The 17,729-nt window shown below is 41.2% G+C and overlaps 1 protein-coding gene across 1 annotated transcript in view; it reads right to left on the bottom strand.

The window, feature by feature from the left end:
• The window catches only part of LOC311240507 (protein kinase C beta type-like), a gene marked incomplete at its 5' end in the record, with an annotated part of 391,798 nt that overhangs the window by 287,149 nt on the left and 86,920 nt on the right, over nucleotides 1-17,729 (bottom strand). The window contains 1 exon segment of the mRNA XM_084329084.1: nucleotides 17,185-17,216. Within this exon segment, the coding sequence (XP_084185210.1) occupies nucleotides 17,185-17,216 (32 nt within the window).

The raw sequence follows: 17,729 nt of genomic DNA, 5'->3' as shown, positions 1-17,729 counted from the left end.
TGCTAGAGCTTCTTAGTCAATCAGTCGGCTAATCAGCCGTTAGGGTCTTAGCCAAAGGTATTTTTAGGGTGCTTTCACACCTACCTGGTCTACCCCTGGAACCCTAGAGTGTCCATGCAGTGTGTTTGAGGAGGTGTGAACAACACCGTCTGCGGCAAAACACTGCACCCTGGTTCACCCGGTTTGAAGTGAGCCCTGGAGCGGTTTGTTTGAGGTACAAGCGGTGCTGTGTTGGGTACAAGCGGTGCTGTGTTGGGTACAAGCGGTGCTGTGTTGGGTACATACATACAGGTGGTCAGTGGTGATCAGTGCAGTTAGAAAGCAGTTGTCACTCACAAATTAACTGTGTGTGAACTCATCCAGATTTAGCACTCAAATTAGACAACTGAATTAAGCTACAGCGTGTACAGTATTATGACCACAGTGCCTCTGCTGCCCCCCCCCTCTCTCTCTCTCTCTCTCTCTCCATCCTCCTCCTCTCAATCTGTCTTCCTCTCTGCTCCTCCCTTATCTCCTACCTGCTGTTTCTCTCCCCCCACTGAGCATCTTCTTCATGTATGCCTCTATTCCTTTCCTCATCTCAGTTTTCTTTCTAGCTTACTCTGTCACTATCTCTCTGTCTGTCTGTCTGTCTGTCTGTCTGTCTGTCTGTCTGTCTTTCTATCTGTCTGTCTGTCTCTAGTCCTCTTCTCTCTCCTTCATTCTCTGCTTAATCTATCTCTCTAACATCTTGTTTTAGTCGTCTCCTCTCCTTTACCATCTCTTCCTTTCTCCCTGTCTCTTTCTCCTCCCCTCTCTCCACTAGGGCTGTCAATTGTCCTATAAGAATATCAATTTGAATATGAATGAGCTGAAATAAAATCCAAATGAAACTTGAATATTAACGATACAATTGACATATTATTTTATTACCACATCGAACCAGGCGTAAAATGCTTACAATTAACAGGGTCATTGTGTGTTGAATTTGCGGTGCCAATAGGAAACTATCATTAGGCTTTGGACTGTACTTTGGAATACCCATTTATTGGCTTGTATAGCAGGAACATTTTTCCCAAATCACGAAAAAGAACCAGTGATGCATTTTCAGTTCATCTCATATCAATAATGTTTCTGTTTGTTTCTTTAAAAAAAGAATTATTTATGTATTTAATTTAAAAAAAAATTATTTACATTTTAATGGGAGTTTGGTATTCAAATTCATATATTGTCAAATTCTAATTAAATTCAAATATTGAAATACATTCTGACATCCCTACTCTCTACACAGCTATCTCTCTCTCCACAGTCCTCTTCTCTCTTTTTTCTCAACAGCGCCCCCCCTCCACACCTCTCTTCTTTATTTATTTCTCTATCTCTCCTTTTTTTCTTTTTGTTTATCCACACCCCCCTCCAAACCCCCCTCCTTACTCTCTCTCTTTCTTTTGCTCTCTCCCTCTTGTAAAATCACTCCTCACTCTTACTCATCCTTCCATCCATCCATCCATCCATCTCTCTCTCTCTCTCTCTTTCTATTTCTCTTCTCCCTACAGTGTCTGCCTCTCCCACTGTTAAGTGTTTCTCTAAAGGGATAATTTGTCCATTAAGTGTGTGAGGAGACGGTAGAAGACATTCAGCCTGCTAAACCATCAAACACAACCTGCTATTAGCAACAAATCCATTGAGACACACACACATACACGTACATAGAAACACAAACGCAGACACATGTACACACACAAACACACATACTCAAACACACACACAGCCACTCATGGAGCTACATGAACATGCAAACACATAGGCCTACATATGAACAGAAGCACACAAAAGCAACACACACACACACACACACACACACACACACACATTCAAACTCACACACACATACATTAAGACATATACATGTGCACAAACAGAAGCACATAGTGCTGTATAACAAATAAAAAACGTGTACTCAGGGCTGGGCGATAAAACGATAGCGATAATTATCGTGATATATTTTAATAAAACCAGAGACAGTGGACAGACTTGTCTTTCTTGCCTGCAACTTAAAGTAATGCCTTTGCTTGTCCAAATGACAATACTGACCAAATTGAGATTTATTTTTCTCTTGTCCATTTATTTTGTTTGCTTTCTAATTTAAAATACAGTTTGAAACCGTCTGTACACAGTAGGCTATGTGTGCTAGTGCTAGCAGAGCTAGTCTCCAGTCGCGAGTCACGGTGCACATGTCCGGTAGTTTGTCCACCAAAAAAGCGCCAAAAGATAGAAAATGAACTAGCAGAGCCAGAACTGTTCAACTCCCCTGGAGCCACAGCCAGCAGAGAAGCCTGTTTACTTTCGCTTTCAAACCAGCTGCAGCCTGAGAACTGGAGTGTGAGGGGCTGTAACACTAAAGATGGTGGCAACGACAAAGAATTGCTGCAAAATAAACATACATCCGTTGTTTTAAAAGAAATATATATATATATATTGAATTACATTTTAAATTTTTTTAATACTTTTTTTTTTTTTTTTTTATTATTGCAAAACAAAACTTATTAAAAGTCAGTACTCAACACACAATGTATAATGAAACTTTCAGTAAAGGTGGTTAAAATATATGCAAGTACAGAAACAGGATAAAACAAAAATAGTCAATAATAACATTTTAACCGTATACAGTGTATATCCAGCGAAGTTACAATTATATAAATGTTAGTATATAATATACCCCTAATACCTATTTTCTAAAACCCTACACACATATGCTCCAGCTCAAACCCCCCCCTCCCGGACCCCCTCTTGGATAGTGCCTCCATTATCCCTCACTCCTAACCAGACATCACCATTATAGGCTAGCTTTTATTCTCTCCACCACTTCTAACCACATTGACATTTTGGATTCATTGAGCCCCAGAATTCTTGCTGTAGATATTTCTTGATATATCACATCGAGATATGTAAGAAACCACACTTTCCGGCACATTTTTTCCGGTTGAAACCAACGTGATGCGATCAGTTTTTTAGCTACTGTGATACCCGATAAAACCAATCTTTTTAGTTGTGGATTCACTGCAAACTCAAAAACATCATTCAATAGCAATACCGCGGGGTGTACAGGTATATTCCAAAATACGAGTATTGATAATTGTTGGGACACATCTTTCCAGAATGCCTTAACTGGTGGGCAGTCCCAATACATGTGCATAAATGTTCCTTCGTCCCCATTTGTACATTGGGAGCATTTGGAGTCTTGTATAAGCCCCATTTTGCACAGCCTTATAGGAGTCAAGTATGTCCTGTGAATATAGTTCAGATTGATTTGTTGATGATCCGGGTTCCTTGATGTAAGTCGGACATTTGCCCAGGCTCTTTGCCAATCAAAGTCATTTTCCAGGTCTGGTATATCCCTCCTCCAGACATTGTCTAGTTGAAGGGTTTCATACGAGGACGTTAGTAATTGATAATAAAAACCTGATACAAAACCTCTCAATGTATCTCTTTCATAGAAAAATTTGTGGTATCTGTGGTGTTCAATTGGTATGTGTAATGGAACACCGTGAGATCTCATACAAAGTCGTAACTGTATGTAAAAAAGCCATGTGGACTCGGTGAGGTTAAACTTTATGCATATTTCGACATAACTACAGAGGCCCTTGTTATTAAAAATATCCCCTAATGAGTGTATGCCTCTTTCTTCCCATACAGGGAATCTTATAGGTCGTTTTCCCATTAAGAGAGCATTGTTATTGAATATGGGAGTGTGATTATGCCATACTTGAGGGTTAGGAAATTTCCTTTGTGTTTCCCGCCATGTCCTGATTGCATGGGTTATTATTGGGCCAAATTCTCGCTCACAATGCTTGATTGAAAGTTTAGTGTATGTTATGTCTTTCAATCTCTGTGGGGCTACTATGTTTTCTTCTAATTTTCTCCAAGATACCAAAGCCTCGGGGTCAAACCATATCTTCTTCAATGGTCTTAATGTGAAGGCATTAAAATATTGTAAAAAATCTGGGACTGCCATGCCACCGTCTGCTTTATTTCTCTGTGCGGTGGATCTTTTTATGCGAGGTGGTTTGTTATTCCAAATAAATTTGTATGTGGAGGTTTGTAATCTTTTCCAGTAGCCCTCTGGAGGAGGTAACGGAAGCATTGAGCTGAAGAAATTGATTCTTGGTAATACATCCATCTTAACTATTGATACCCTTGCCTGTACTGAGTTTTTAAGTTTTGCCCACCTGTCCAGGTCGTCCTTGATTTTGTTCTGTATTTTTGTGTAATTGTGCTTCACCGTTTGTCTTATGGTGGGAAATATTTCCACACCCAAGCATCTGAAATGTTTGACCATGGGTATCGCACCTGGGAGGGTTGTCTCTTTTTTTGCACTGGTGTTAAGAGGAAGAAAAGCCGACTTAGGCCAATTTATTTTAAATCCCGATAAATCACCAAAGTTCTCTATCAACTTGAGTATAAGCGGCAATGTGTTGTTGGGGTTTTGCATGAACAATATTACGTCGTCCGCATATAAACTAATTTTATGATGTGTGCCCTTGATTACTATTGGTTCTATGTGTTGGGATTGTCTTATAAATTGTGCTAAAGGTTCTAATGATAGATCGAATAGTCCGGGACTAAGAGGGCAACCTTGTCTGGCTGAGCGTGATACCGGAAAGATATCGGAGATGAATGTGCCTGTTGTAATCCTGGCCGATGGGTCCTTGTATAGTACTTTAATCATATCAATGAAACCTTTTCCTAACCCCATCCTTTCCAATACTGCCCATAGAAACGGCCATTCCAACCTGTCAAATGCTTTCATAGCATCCAGGGATAGTATCGCCTTAGGTGTGATGTCCTCTTTGTCTGTATCTAGTACGTGCAGTATTCGCCTTATGTTATCATTGATCAGGCGACCTTTTATGAAGCCTGTTTGGTCCGGATGAACTAAAGACGTCATATGCTTTTGCAATCTGATGGCTAATATCTTAGAGTACAGTTTGACATCGGTTCCGAGGAGGCTTAAAGGACGAATTTTTTTAATACTTATAAGTTATAACAATATCGATAATTATCGATATCGAGTGATCTGATAACATTATCATATCGTTATCGTGATATCATTTTTGGCCATATCGCCCAGCCCTACGTGTACTGTATAGCACATTTATAGATAATGCATATGAAACACACACACACACCTGACCACAAACAACCACAAAATATGCCATCAATTCCCACACATTCTCAGGAAGCGTTGGATTGCGTAATAAGGGCTCCTACTTGACTCTTGATCCCACTCGCTCTTTGTCTGGCTTACGGAAAACCAAACATCAGGATTCCAGAGAACCATTTAAGGCGACTGTTTAGCAAGACAACACACACAGACAAGAGAAGAGCACTCGTCCAGAAGGCTGTATAGCGTCAGACGAGACGTTAAACATAGGGCAACCTCAACGCATGAATGTGAAGAGGTCGGCAAGCTAAGATAGCAAACCTGGTGGTGATTTTAAAATGTTGTATGTGGAAAAAGACACGTAAAAACATCGGTTCCCCATTTTAACTCAGAACCAAAAGCATCAATGAACAAGAGCCTAATATTATATTCAACTTTTTATTCATTCAGTTCAGGAAATGGGTAATCTTCAAATATTGTGGAGAAAAAAGAAAACGGGTGTCACGAGAAGGCGTATCGGATGCATCTGAAGATCATTGATCATTGAGAGATAATGTTCCATTATTGGCCTCTTCTGTTTACACGTTGAATTGATTGAGCTGAAAGAGACCATGCCCACTTTCACATTGATAAACGTGTAATGATAATGAATGTCACTAGAATGGAGCAGGGATTCCTTCCATTATGAAGTCTATTAGCTCACTATGCTATGGCGTCCAAACAACGACCCAATGATCGCCATGACGAAAAAATTTCTGACGTTGGTCTTTCGACCAAGGCTGTTTCAACATTGTTTAAACTGCCGTATTGAGATACGATTAGGATTTCAAATGCAACCTAAGAATACAAATGCTTAAAAAACACACACACAGTAAGCACTTTTCAACTCTTCAACGTTTCTGGGAAAGTCTTCCCTGGGAAGGGGTTCAATGAAAGGCTAATTCATGTCAGTTGGCCTGGCCTCCTGTTTGCTGGGTTCTCAGCCACGGACCCAGATTGATTCAAATTAGTCTCACCCTGGGACCCAGGCTCATTAAAACCTGTTCTTGTTACAGTATGTATCGGTAGGGACCCAAAAGAATAAGGCCCCTGACCCATATATTAAGAACCACTGCAGTTACATAACAGTCGATCCATAAAGACTTCATGTAAGACATTAATCCTATTGATCCACCTCCCTTAGGCCTCAGCGTGCTGTAATAAACTGACACGGTCAGAACAGCCCAGCCCAGTGTATAGTAACAACCAGCTCCTATCACAGAATAGTATTTTCATTAATCCCTCTCTCGCTCTCTCTCCCTCTCTCTTTCTCCCTCCCTCCCTCTCTCTCTCCCCCTCTCTCTTTCTCCCCCTCTCTCCTTCTCTATTTCTCCCTATCCATCTCTCTCTCCCCCCTTCTCTCTCTCTAAATGTTTTGTCAGAATATGAATAATGGCAAACTTTGCAACAAAGCAACGGAAGATGTGTTTGAAAACAAAGCAGCTCTGTGTTGTGTCAGAGGAGAAGCAGTGATACAGTGTGTACAGTAGGAGATGAGGTGGATGTCAGTATGTAATGCGGTATATACAGTAGGAGATGAGGTGGATGTCAGTATGTGATACAGTATGTACAGTAGGAGATGAGGTGGATGTCTGCTCTTTCCTTCTAGTTTTGGCTTCAAGATGTTTTTTTATATTTTTTTCCTTTATTTTATCGTTTTGAAATTGCTTTATGAGGCTCTTTGATTTATGATTTATTGATGTCCACAAGTGATCAGAGGGTCATGGCCATGACTTGTGTAATAAAAGGATAATAAATCAGTATTCTCTCTCTCTCTCTCTCCTCTGTTGTTTCCTATGAAAAAGCAACTCTGCCCTCTCATAAACACACACCTGACCATAGAGACCATTATAAAGACACGGTCACAGCAATAGCACTCTCCTTGTTGCCCCAGGTGTGTGTGTGTGTGTGTATGTGTATGTGTGTGTGTGTGTGTGTGTGTGTGTGTGTGTGTGTGTGTGTGTGTGTGTGTGTGTGACCTTGCAGAGGAATTCCCTTTCTCCCTCAGGTCAGGGGAAATGATACCCTGCTCCAGACAAACAGACGGAGTCAGAGAGCAACTCAGGACACACACGTACAGGTACACACACACACACACACGCACGCACGCGCACACGCACACGCACAAACAGGGCACGAAATTAGAGCCCGCCACCCGCCGGGCAGATTTTACGTGTGGCGAATGACACTGAGAGGTCTGTCCGCCATGTGGCGGGTAACCAAATAGTCATGTAAAATTATTAAAACTGCGGTGTGTTTTGGTCTTACGACAGGCCTAATTTGTGGCTTGTTTACCGATGTCACATCCACTACTCTTCTGTCCTGACTGCCCGTGGCGCCTGCTTGCACTGTAGCCGGGAGCTAACGTTAGCTTAATAACTTTAAATGGGTTACAAACAGTGTTAATTTTGGCAGCTATTTTCATTTTAGTTTTAGTCTTAGTAATTTTAGTCTTTAGTCATGTGTCAAGTGCTCCTTTTTCGTTTTCATCATATTTAGGTCGCTTTCACATATAGTTTTGGTGGACTCTGTGCGGTTCTGGGGGTGAAGTTGCAACATTGTTGCATTCTTCATTTGGTTCGCCTGCATTCACATAGAAATCTGTCAGGCGGACCGAGACCTTCTGAACAATGTCACGCGGTCGAAAAGGGCGCTTGTCTATTGGACAGTGGAAATGTGTGTGTGGCTGCGATCCCGTGTGTGCGCGTGCGCGTGTGTGTGTCTGTGTGTAGACTGCGGAGCCCTCCAGATCAGTGGAGCCGAGTTTTGACATGGCATTGATCCATTGTTCTATTGAAGCACATTACCACCATCCTCTCGCTAAACAACTTGTAGACCAGTGTTTTTATGAGTGCCCACAAGTAGCTGTTTTATTAATAATATAATAAGCCGCGCTCGGTAATAATAATAAGCCGCGTTTTTTCTTCCTTCTTCCCAAGATGCACAGATATATAGATAGATAGATAGATAGAGAGATTAGATGCAGTGTGCTTGTTTTGCAGTGAGTGCTGCGAGCAGTGGTAATAATAATCACTTCCTATATTTGGTTCGCGTTTGGTTCGATGAAGCCGAACCGAGACCGACGTTTTCAGGCGGACCAGAGTTCGACTGTTTGGTCCGCGAACCGAGTTCGACGCGCATTTTTCACACTGACCCGAAAAACCGGACTATCGAATTCTGGTCCGAAAGTCCGGACCAAACAGCCCCTGTGTGAAAGCGACCTTAGTCATCTTCATTTATTTTTCGTTTAGTCAGTTTTAGTCAACTAAATGTCTGAGCATTTTAGTCTTAGTCAGTTTTTGTCTCAATTTTGTCTTTTTTGTTTTAGTCTAGATTTAGTCGACGAAAACGGATGACATTTTTGTCTATTTTTAGTTAATGGAAAAAAAATCAGAAATAGTCAACATGGAACATTTTCTGATTTAAATTGCATATTTATTTTTTAACCTAGGGGAATCTGAGTCGGCGGCACAAGTGATACACAGGAAATATATATGTTGGTGTAGACATGGTCCAATGTATTATTGCTCCTATAGTATACGTTGGTGTAGACATGGTCCAATGTATTGTTGCTCCTACAGTATATGTTGGTGTAGACATGGTCCAATGTATGCATCAAAGAGAGCATTACGGATGTGGTGACGTTGTTTCTGACCAGAGAGACGACGCTGAACTCTGTCTGTCTTCTGTTTGCTGTGTCTTTCCTTTCTCTCTGTCATGTCTGTCCTCTCTCTCTGCTGTGTCTGGCAGCGGTTTATTCTATAACAGGATACTGTAAACTAAGTAAACAGAACACACAGTAGTACTAGTAGTAGTACACACTGATTGCAATCTGCTTGCATAAAAACATTATATAAAATCACATTCTGAGGTCAGTGTTAAAGTGCCACATGGAATAGGTCTGGTTAGTGGTTAGAGTTAGAGGTGGTCTAGGTCTGGTTAGGGTAACTTAGGGGTAGTTAAGCATTCCTTATAATTTATTATTATTATTTAGATAGATGGATGTAAAGGGCTAGACCAACTCTTAACCCCTATCCGGACCTAGACCACCTCTAAGTCACAACCCTAACTTAGGGGTTAAAGTTAGAGGTGGCCTAGGTCTGGTTAGGGGTTAGAGTTAGAGGTGGTCTAGGTCTGGTTATACTGATCCAATACCAGTGCATACATAAAAATAAAAAAATAAATTATATTATATAAATTATAAAACTTTTTTTTCTTTTCTTTTTTACAGCTACTGTTTTATATATACTCTTTTTTAGTAATAACTAGAAAGTAATGGTATTTATTCAACAACAGGTGATTGTATAGATTAGTATTAGTATCATTAAAAGTTCTATGCTCAACTATGCTTCACCCACGGAATGGTTGTTGTTGGCACGTTGGTTCCACACGGACATTATACGTTATTGCGCACTTCCTATCCAGGCTGCTCCGTTTAGGTTGGCTACTGTAGTAGCAGAGGCTCTCTGTTGTGATTTTTAATGCAAAATAAATATTCAACTTTCTCTTTTGAGACTCCGCCTCAGACTCTTATCATTTGGCACTAAAAGCTAAACATTGTCACCGGTATGGCTGTCCGCAACATGTCATTATTGTGTGGGAGAGGTCGATCAGTTAGCCACATTAGCGTGAGCTAGCTTAGCCACTAGCTAACGCGGGCTAGATGGAAATACAAAGAATGTAACCTTACTGGTGAAAAAGTTATTTACCTTGGAATACTCCTTTGCCAACTTGCTGTACTTTGCTTGCAGGTCTGCAGCTGGATTATGAATAGTCCCAACTTTAGCCAATGTAACGTTAAGCTAAAACTAGCTTTTCAAATAGCTCCAGCTAATGCTAATAACATAGCTCCCCGTCACACTGCTCTACTCGGGACGATGGCATTAAGAAAAGTTATAATTATTTTGTCTCGTCTTGTTTAGTCAACAATATCAACATACATGAAGAGAAATTTCGTCCAGATTTTTGTAAATTACATTTGTGTGTCCTCAGTTGTGGTCAACGATATTTAATTAACTATTTAGTCTCGTTACGTCACATGGTATTCAATAACATGACGTCACGTCTCGTTGTCGTCATGAAAAAAACCTTCATTGACGAACATCTTTCGTCATCAATTTAGTCAACAAAATTAACACTGGTTACAAATAATGTGGAACTATGGAAAGAGTAAGCCGACCGCTAAAAAGAAAACCCACCGCGGCAGCGAGAGCGGGACCACCTAACAAAAGAACGTTTCGCAGAGCTTTTCCTATCATTTCATTATAGACAGACCATGAGCTGACTAAGCTAAGCTAATTAGCGTTAGCTGCTAACCATGGAAACGCTCAAAGCACCGTCAGTGAGTCAACAAAACCAGTTCCATTAGTGAGGAAAGGGGGAGGGGGGGGGGGGGGGGTTATATTAACACTTTGGTCGCCAGGCTTATATTCTTAATATACCATCCTCCGCCAGCTCTATTTGTCTATGGGGATGTTTACCTTCTTTGCAGGGCTATAACTTTTTAAATTGTATTGCTAAATTGACATTACTATGGCCCATTCAACGTCAAGTATCTATTGTTCAGGGTGTAGCAACGTTATACTTTTTCATTCACATATTCAAACTAAAATACGGTCTAAAGTTGTTCTGCAGCTTTCTCCAGAACGTGATTTATAGCCCCAAATGCATTATATTGATGATCAAATACAGTTTGATAGGAATCTGCGCAAGATAAAAAACTTCAAATGGACGTGCTTCTAGAAGTTACTACTGATCATCTGATGTTGACCGGATGGGGGGGGGGGGGGGTCGTTTATAATTCCGTGGCCAACGTTAGATGATTCATCTAGTGTGGGTGATATGATCATTAGAGCAGTTAGTATCGAACATAGGGCTGGGCGATAAAACGATAACGATAACTATCGCGATAAATTATTTCCTCGAAATAAACATGAAACGTGGTCGCAAAGTTTCGATATATCGATTTTCCAAGCTTGGATATGAGCACGCACTAACAACCAATCGGTGAAGGAGATGGCCGAGAGCGAAGGAGACCAGGAAGTAGACCCAGCGCTGCACCTCTGGGTAGAGAGGTAGGACTCACTCAACAACAAGGCTTGCTAGGCTAACTAGCTTGCACGGCGACGTTTTATATATTTACGTGCAGAGTATGTGTGCGCTGTGAATTCTGAGGCCACGTTCATAGTAGTGTGGGGTATACAGTGGACGTCGTTTCAATATATTGTGGCGGAAGAGAGTATTTTAGTGTCATATTTATTACATTGCCATGAGATATTCCGCTTGTCGGCTAACTTCTAACGTGCGCGGACTGATGACGACATCAACTCGACTCGAGACATTCGCAGCAGCATAATAAGACAACAGGCTGGCTAGGCTAACTAGCTTGCACGGCGACGTTTTATATATTTACGTGCAGAGTATGTGTGCGCTGTGAATTCTGAGGCCAGGCCACGTTCATAGTAGTGTGGGGTATACAGTGGACGTCGTTTCAATATATTGTGGCGGAAGAGAGTATTTTAGTGTCATATTTATTACATTGCCATGAGATATTCCGCTTGTCGGCTAACTTCTAACGTGCGCGGACTGATGACGACATCAACTCGACTCGAGACATTCGCAGCAGCATAATAAGTTAATTAAACTTGACATACATTATATCGACGATAATTATCGATATCGAATTATATGAAAATAATTTTATAATTTTATCGCGATAACGTTTTTGGTCATATCGCCCAGCCCTAATCGAACACGTTAAAAAATAACGCTGAATCTTACCGTAGCTTCCTCATAGCATTGGACGATGAGCGTGGAACAGAAATATTCCTATTATGGGATGTAGAAATATGCGATCCATTTCCAGGTTGTATAATAGTATATACGTCCAAATCATGTTGTTTATCGAGTTATTGGTAACGGATTGCTATCCGTTGTGTCTAGCTCGAGTCCTGGGACTATTACCGAGTGATCGGACCGAATTGGAATGAGCACCAGCTTCCATTTCCTGTTTCCGCTCTGGGTGATCCGCCGATTGGCCACCAGATGGCGCTCTTGAACCGTTGGAGAGTTGAGAGGGGATCTCAAGTCTCCGGGGGAGAAATATGATTTCGATCACAGATTTTTGAAATATTGATATCAAAGACATGGTACAGCGTTTTTGGCGACCATAGTGTTAACGAGGCTTGACAACAGGGGTTCAAAGATAACTTCACATTTATTGGCTATTGGTTTCTTTATATCGCTTCTTGCATCGGGCATCCAGGCTCCGTGTGTTCTGTTGACATCCTAGTCTAGTGTGTGTGACATCTAGGGCTGACCTTCGAATTTTTTTTTGGCAATCGAAGCTTCGGGGCCGAGCTTCGATTTTAATTCGAAGCTTCGAATTAAAAAAAATTTATTAATTTTTTTTTTTATATAATTTTTTTCTTATGCTGTGGGACTTGTACAGCACTTTGGTAAACGTTGTTGTTTTTAAATGTGCTCTATAAATCAAGTGGATTGGATTAATGAATTAAGTAGCCCCTTTCGTGACTGTGACACAGCCAACGCGGCTGTATGATTTAATTCAAGGTGGATCGCTGTTGTCGTTTGAACAACTTCAGATTTCATGGGAACTACCAATCCCCCAAATCAAGAATGTTTAAGATGAATGAAGTAAGATTTTGATTATTTGAAATATGGCCTGTGTAGACTAAACTATGCACAGAATTATGTCAGTCTACAAGGTCCGGCAATGTAGACCTTGTAGACTCCACTACAGACCAATTATCAGTGAATGTTCATGCATTTTTAAGAAGGGCTACTTCCACAAAAAAACAAAGAACTCACCAAAACATCTCAGTAGCACCTTATCTAAATGTTCTATTTCATATATGGAGATTCATATTTATTTATGTATTGCATGCATTTCTACATTTTATTTCCTATTTTGTTTATTCATCCCAGTATCTTTCTTTCTTATGTGTGGAATTCTACAAGGCATTTACATTCACATTTACATTTAGTCATTTAGCTGACGCTTGTATCCAAAGCAACTTATAAGTTCTGTACGACAGGTCATCAGGAAGGATACAACTCTATCAGCTGAGTAACAATATTCATCAAAGTGTTGCGTGTTACAGTGTAGATTAGTTTATTAGTGCATGACAGTAAGGTTAGTTAGGGTTAGATTTGTATTTAATTTTTTTCAGATAATGGTTGAAGAAGTGCGTCTTTAGTCGACGGCGAAAGATTGGACGGGATTCGGCTGTCCTAACTGGGGTGGGTAGTTCATTCCACCATTGTGGGGCAAGGACTGAGAATAGGCGTGTAGGTGGTGTATATGTGTTTGAGGATGATATCCTTCAAACAGGCAATAGTGATGATATAATTTGGGCAGTGCTGAGCTGGGTTACTTTCCTCCAGTGTATTTGTCCCCCGGCCCCACCCAATGGCCCCATGCACACACACACACACACCGAAGTAAAAAAAAATAAAAAATGTTCGAAGCTTGTGCCATCGAACGAAGCTTCGAAGCTTCGAAGTATTTAAGACAGCCCTAGTGACATCATCAACTACGCGACTCAGACGGGGGCTCTCTCTTACATTCTGGGGAGACCATCCCTGTCAGTAGCCAGCTCATCCTCCCATCTCTCTCTCTCTCGCTCTACGTTCAATATGATTTAAAGCCAAACGTTACAGTATAAATACTAACTGGATAGTTGTTAACATTTCATTTCATTATCTGAAATATTCTAAAAATCATTAAGTCTGCTATAAGCCATTATCCCTTTGTGTGTGATTATTATTTTCTCACAGTCAAAGTCAAAAAGAAAAACAGAAACAACACGTTTGTCATCGGTAGTAAATCAATGAGATTGTGGACTCTGATGAGGACATGATTGAGGAGGTTTAAGTTAGGTTTATAAAACCTTCACATTTTATTATGTTCTGTTAAATCCTGCAAAGAGGGTAGAGTGAGGAGTCTGATGATGTTTAACAGTAGGTTACAATTTAAGCTTAAAATTGAATTGACATGTATTGATTAATCAATCATCAATGAATATATTAAAATAATTTGCTTAAAATTTTACTCTGGCCTCTTATTCAACATAATTCAACATAATACCCTATCTACTTGAAATTTACTGATTTTTTGTATATATATATATATGCGACACAAAAATGCGTGTTTTTTTGGCTGGTAAGAAATATGCTTGGCGGGTAGATTTTTCCCATCTACCCGCCACTGGCCGGTGAGTCAAAAAGTTAATTTCGTGCCCTGTGTACAAACAAAGTGTGCTATATACACACACACACGAGTAAAGAAATACACACTGTAGGAGAGAGCCACTTGTCCCATCAATTGGCAGTCAGCTAATTGTAGGAATGTGTAGTGGTTACGTCATTGGTGTTTCCTGCGCGGTCCACCCTCCTTGAAATTGCCATGTATTTTCAATGGACCCATTTCTAAATCGTCTCGTTTAAAACAAATAAAGCATGAACATTGGCATGGTGTACCTTTCTGTGTGTATTCATCCACAATCTATAGCTCAAAATGAAAATATTTGCAATTAACTCATTCTGCGCCAGTCACGAGAAAAGTCGGGTTTTAATTGTTATTTCTTTTATTAGCTCTATCCATTCATTTTTCATCCATCCAGCCTGATGTTATCATTGGGAATGGGTCCGAGCTCGCAACAGGGCAAATACTGCCGCCTACGCCTTCCAGCCAGTATTGCATTCCATTAGAAATGGTGTAGTTTCTTTTCTGGGCCGATCTGAGCGCCCCGCTATGAAGGCCATTTCATGTATGCACGAGGAGACATAATAATGATAATCTAGCGTTGATTTCAGGAAGATTCGATAATCAGGCGAAAAATGACAATGTGATAAGTGTATTCCACTAAAACACTATTATCGTGTCTTTTCCTGGGATTACTAAGAATCACCAAAACTATACTCATATTCAAAACAGTATAAAACGGAAATGTACGGATGAAAAAACTATCTGTTTTGTGCATGTTGACTGGAAGCAACTCACTGACAATCGACTGGTGTATTAGACCCATAGCTATAATATAAGATATATTTTAAGCACTCGCAAATTTCGCAGTCTCCCCATTGATTAAAGCGATGGCGTTCTAGCACCCCCTGGTGCCCCGACCCCTGGCACTGATTGAGTTAATCGTAAAAGTAGCAAAATAACAACGTTTATGTTTTCGTTCACTGAGGAACTACACTCACTTTGGCGCTGCTGACTGACGTCACCACAGCGTAGACTCCTGGCTGTATTAGGCGACAGCACTGAATGACAGGCGTTCTACTGGTAAGTGTAGTTATTTTTTAACAACTAATTAAAAACCTTATAACTAACTTTATTTCAACCAAAAATGCTTAAACATAATGTTAGTGAGGGTGGCCGGGTAGCGCAGTGGACTAAGCGTCTGTCTACCACCACATAGACAGTGGGATCGAATCCAGCTGTGGTGCCTCCGGCTTGGCCGACCGTCCATACTAACACAATTAGCAGTGTTAGCGGGTGGGAAGCCGGCGAGGGTGGTAATCTGGTCGTTGTAAACAGCGACTCCTACAGGTCGGTCAGGGCGCCTGCACAGCGAGGAAGGGATCTGGGTGAGGTAGTGTGCCCTCCCACGTGTTACACTCACCCAATGAGAGTCCTCGCTGCCAGGTGAAAAAGAGGCTGCTGGCTGTCTCCTATGTATCGGAAGAAGCATGTGATAGACTTCAGGGCTCCCTAGACCGGCAAGTAGGGGGCAAATGCACGCAATGACCAGGAAGGGGAGGGGGGAATTGGCATAACGACTAAATTGGGATGGGAGGAAAATACAAGAAAAGTAGAAAAAAGTGGATAAAAAAACAAAACAATAATGTTAGTGATAGAAGGGAACTCCTTTTGTGCAAAAATGGAAAGTTTGCCAATGTTCATGAGGCAGAATTATTACAATAGCCGATAATACATTTTCCCAATGATAAATCCCTATACGGGTGGACCGCACGGGAAACTGAAGTGACGTCAGACTACACCTCCCTATAAGGGTTTCTTTTGCGTTTCAGTTGGACTGGTCTAATGAGTATCATGTGGCTCATGTTCCGCTTTTGTGCAAATTCTTGAGTTAATAAAAGTCTGTTGGTAACTGAAACTCTGTCTCTTGTTGATTTCCCTATCACACAAAAACAACAACCTAGTACGTGTATGTAGTTTGATGAAAGACCTCCTGAGGACATCTGAAGGACAGTGTGCCAGTTCAATAAGCAGGTGAGCGACGGCGATGGTCAGTAACCACAATCCATATCAACTCACCGTCATAATCGTGATAACTACTGTCACATCTGATAATATAATCAATACATGTGATCACAGGGGCCTCGATTAATGAACAGGTCAATGAAAAAGTGCTTTGTCTACCTAAGCTCTTCCTCTCCAGGGTTGTCCCCGGCTTTTTGGAGGGCTTATAGGTGTTTTTTCTAGGGGGGAGGTGGATTAACACTTTTTTGTCTGTCTGAAGCTACCCGGTTCACACAGACACAACTCCCACCATGGGACTTGTGACTGAGCTAATGTCATTGCATCAACTCATAAAACTTAATGTCCAAAAATCTGAACTATCCCTTTAATGTCATTATGTCGCGTTTGTATTTGCCATATCTGCTCTGGTATGGAAGGACTGTGGAGAGAATGAATGGATGCATTTCTAGAGTGCCTTTCTGCTCAAATCACTTTGCAATGGAATGACTGCAAACATGTATCGGTATGGGTGGAAATCTGACCCATAACCCTGGCAGTGTTCGTGCCATGCTCATGGGCACCAAACACTCTACCCATTCCGCTACACAGGACCACAGAGGGAGAGGGAGAGTTCTCTTCCCTGTCAAGCTCAGATGGGTTCCACTATCGAAAACCACCAGAATAGAGAGGGAGGGGTGGAGGAGAGAGAATGTGTGTGTGTGTGTGTGTGTAGGTGTGTGTGTAGGTGTGTGTGTGTGTGTGTGTAGACACCTACCTTGACACTGGAAGCCCTGCTTGCCAAAGCCCCTGTGAAGGGACACAAAGAGAAGATGCTCAACATCATACTGGCAATGCCAACGTTACTGACACGTACTGTACATACATACACACACACACACACCTCACTGAGAACATTACGTTGTCCAATGAAACTCAAACATGAACACACATCACACAAACTACACACACACACACACTTCACACTCCCATAAACAAGGCCTTAAATACTAGAGAACGTTCAAAGGGAGACCAACCAAGTCCTTCTCACTTCCTGCAATGTCTCTCTTGACAGGCTGAAGGTGTTCTGAACATTCTGACACAAAATTGATGTTTTCCTGGAATGTAGCTTGTTTAGACGTGTCCAGCGACCTCACACTGTTAGTGATAGTGCCTCCGTAAAGGTCCCGCCCACTTAGGAGACATGAGCTGTTCCATTTTTATTTTACCTTTTTCTTGGCCTTTACCTTTACCTGGACCGAAGGGAGTGCAGTGTTGAATTTGGTGCCATTTGTCCAGATGGTGGCGCTATAACAACAAACT

Source organism: Notolepis coatsorum (genome assembly GCF_963971535.1).
Source record: "Notolepis coatsorum genome assembly, chromosome: 14".
Taxonomy (NCBI): domain Eukaryota; kingdom Metazoa; phylum Chordata; class Actinopteri; order Aulopiformes; family Paralepididae; genus Notolepis; species Notolepis coatsorum.
This window is presented reverse-complemented; position numbering and strand designations above follow the sequence as displayed.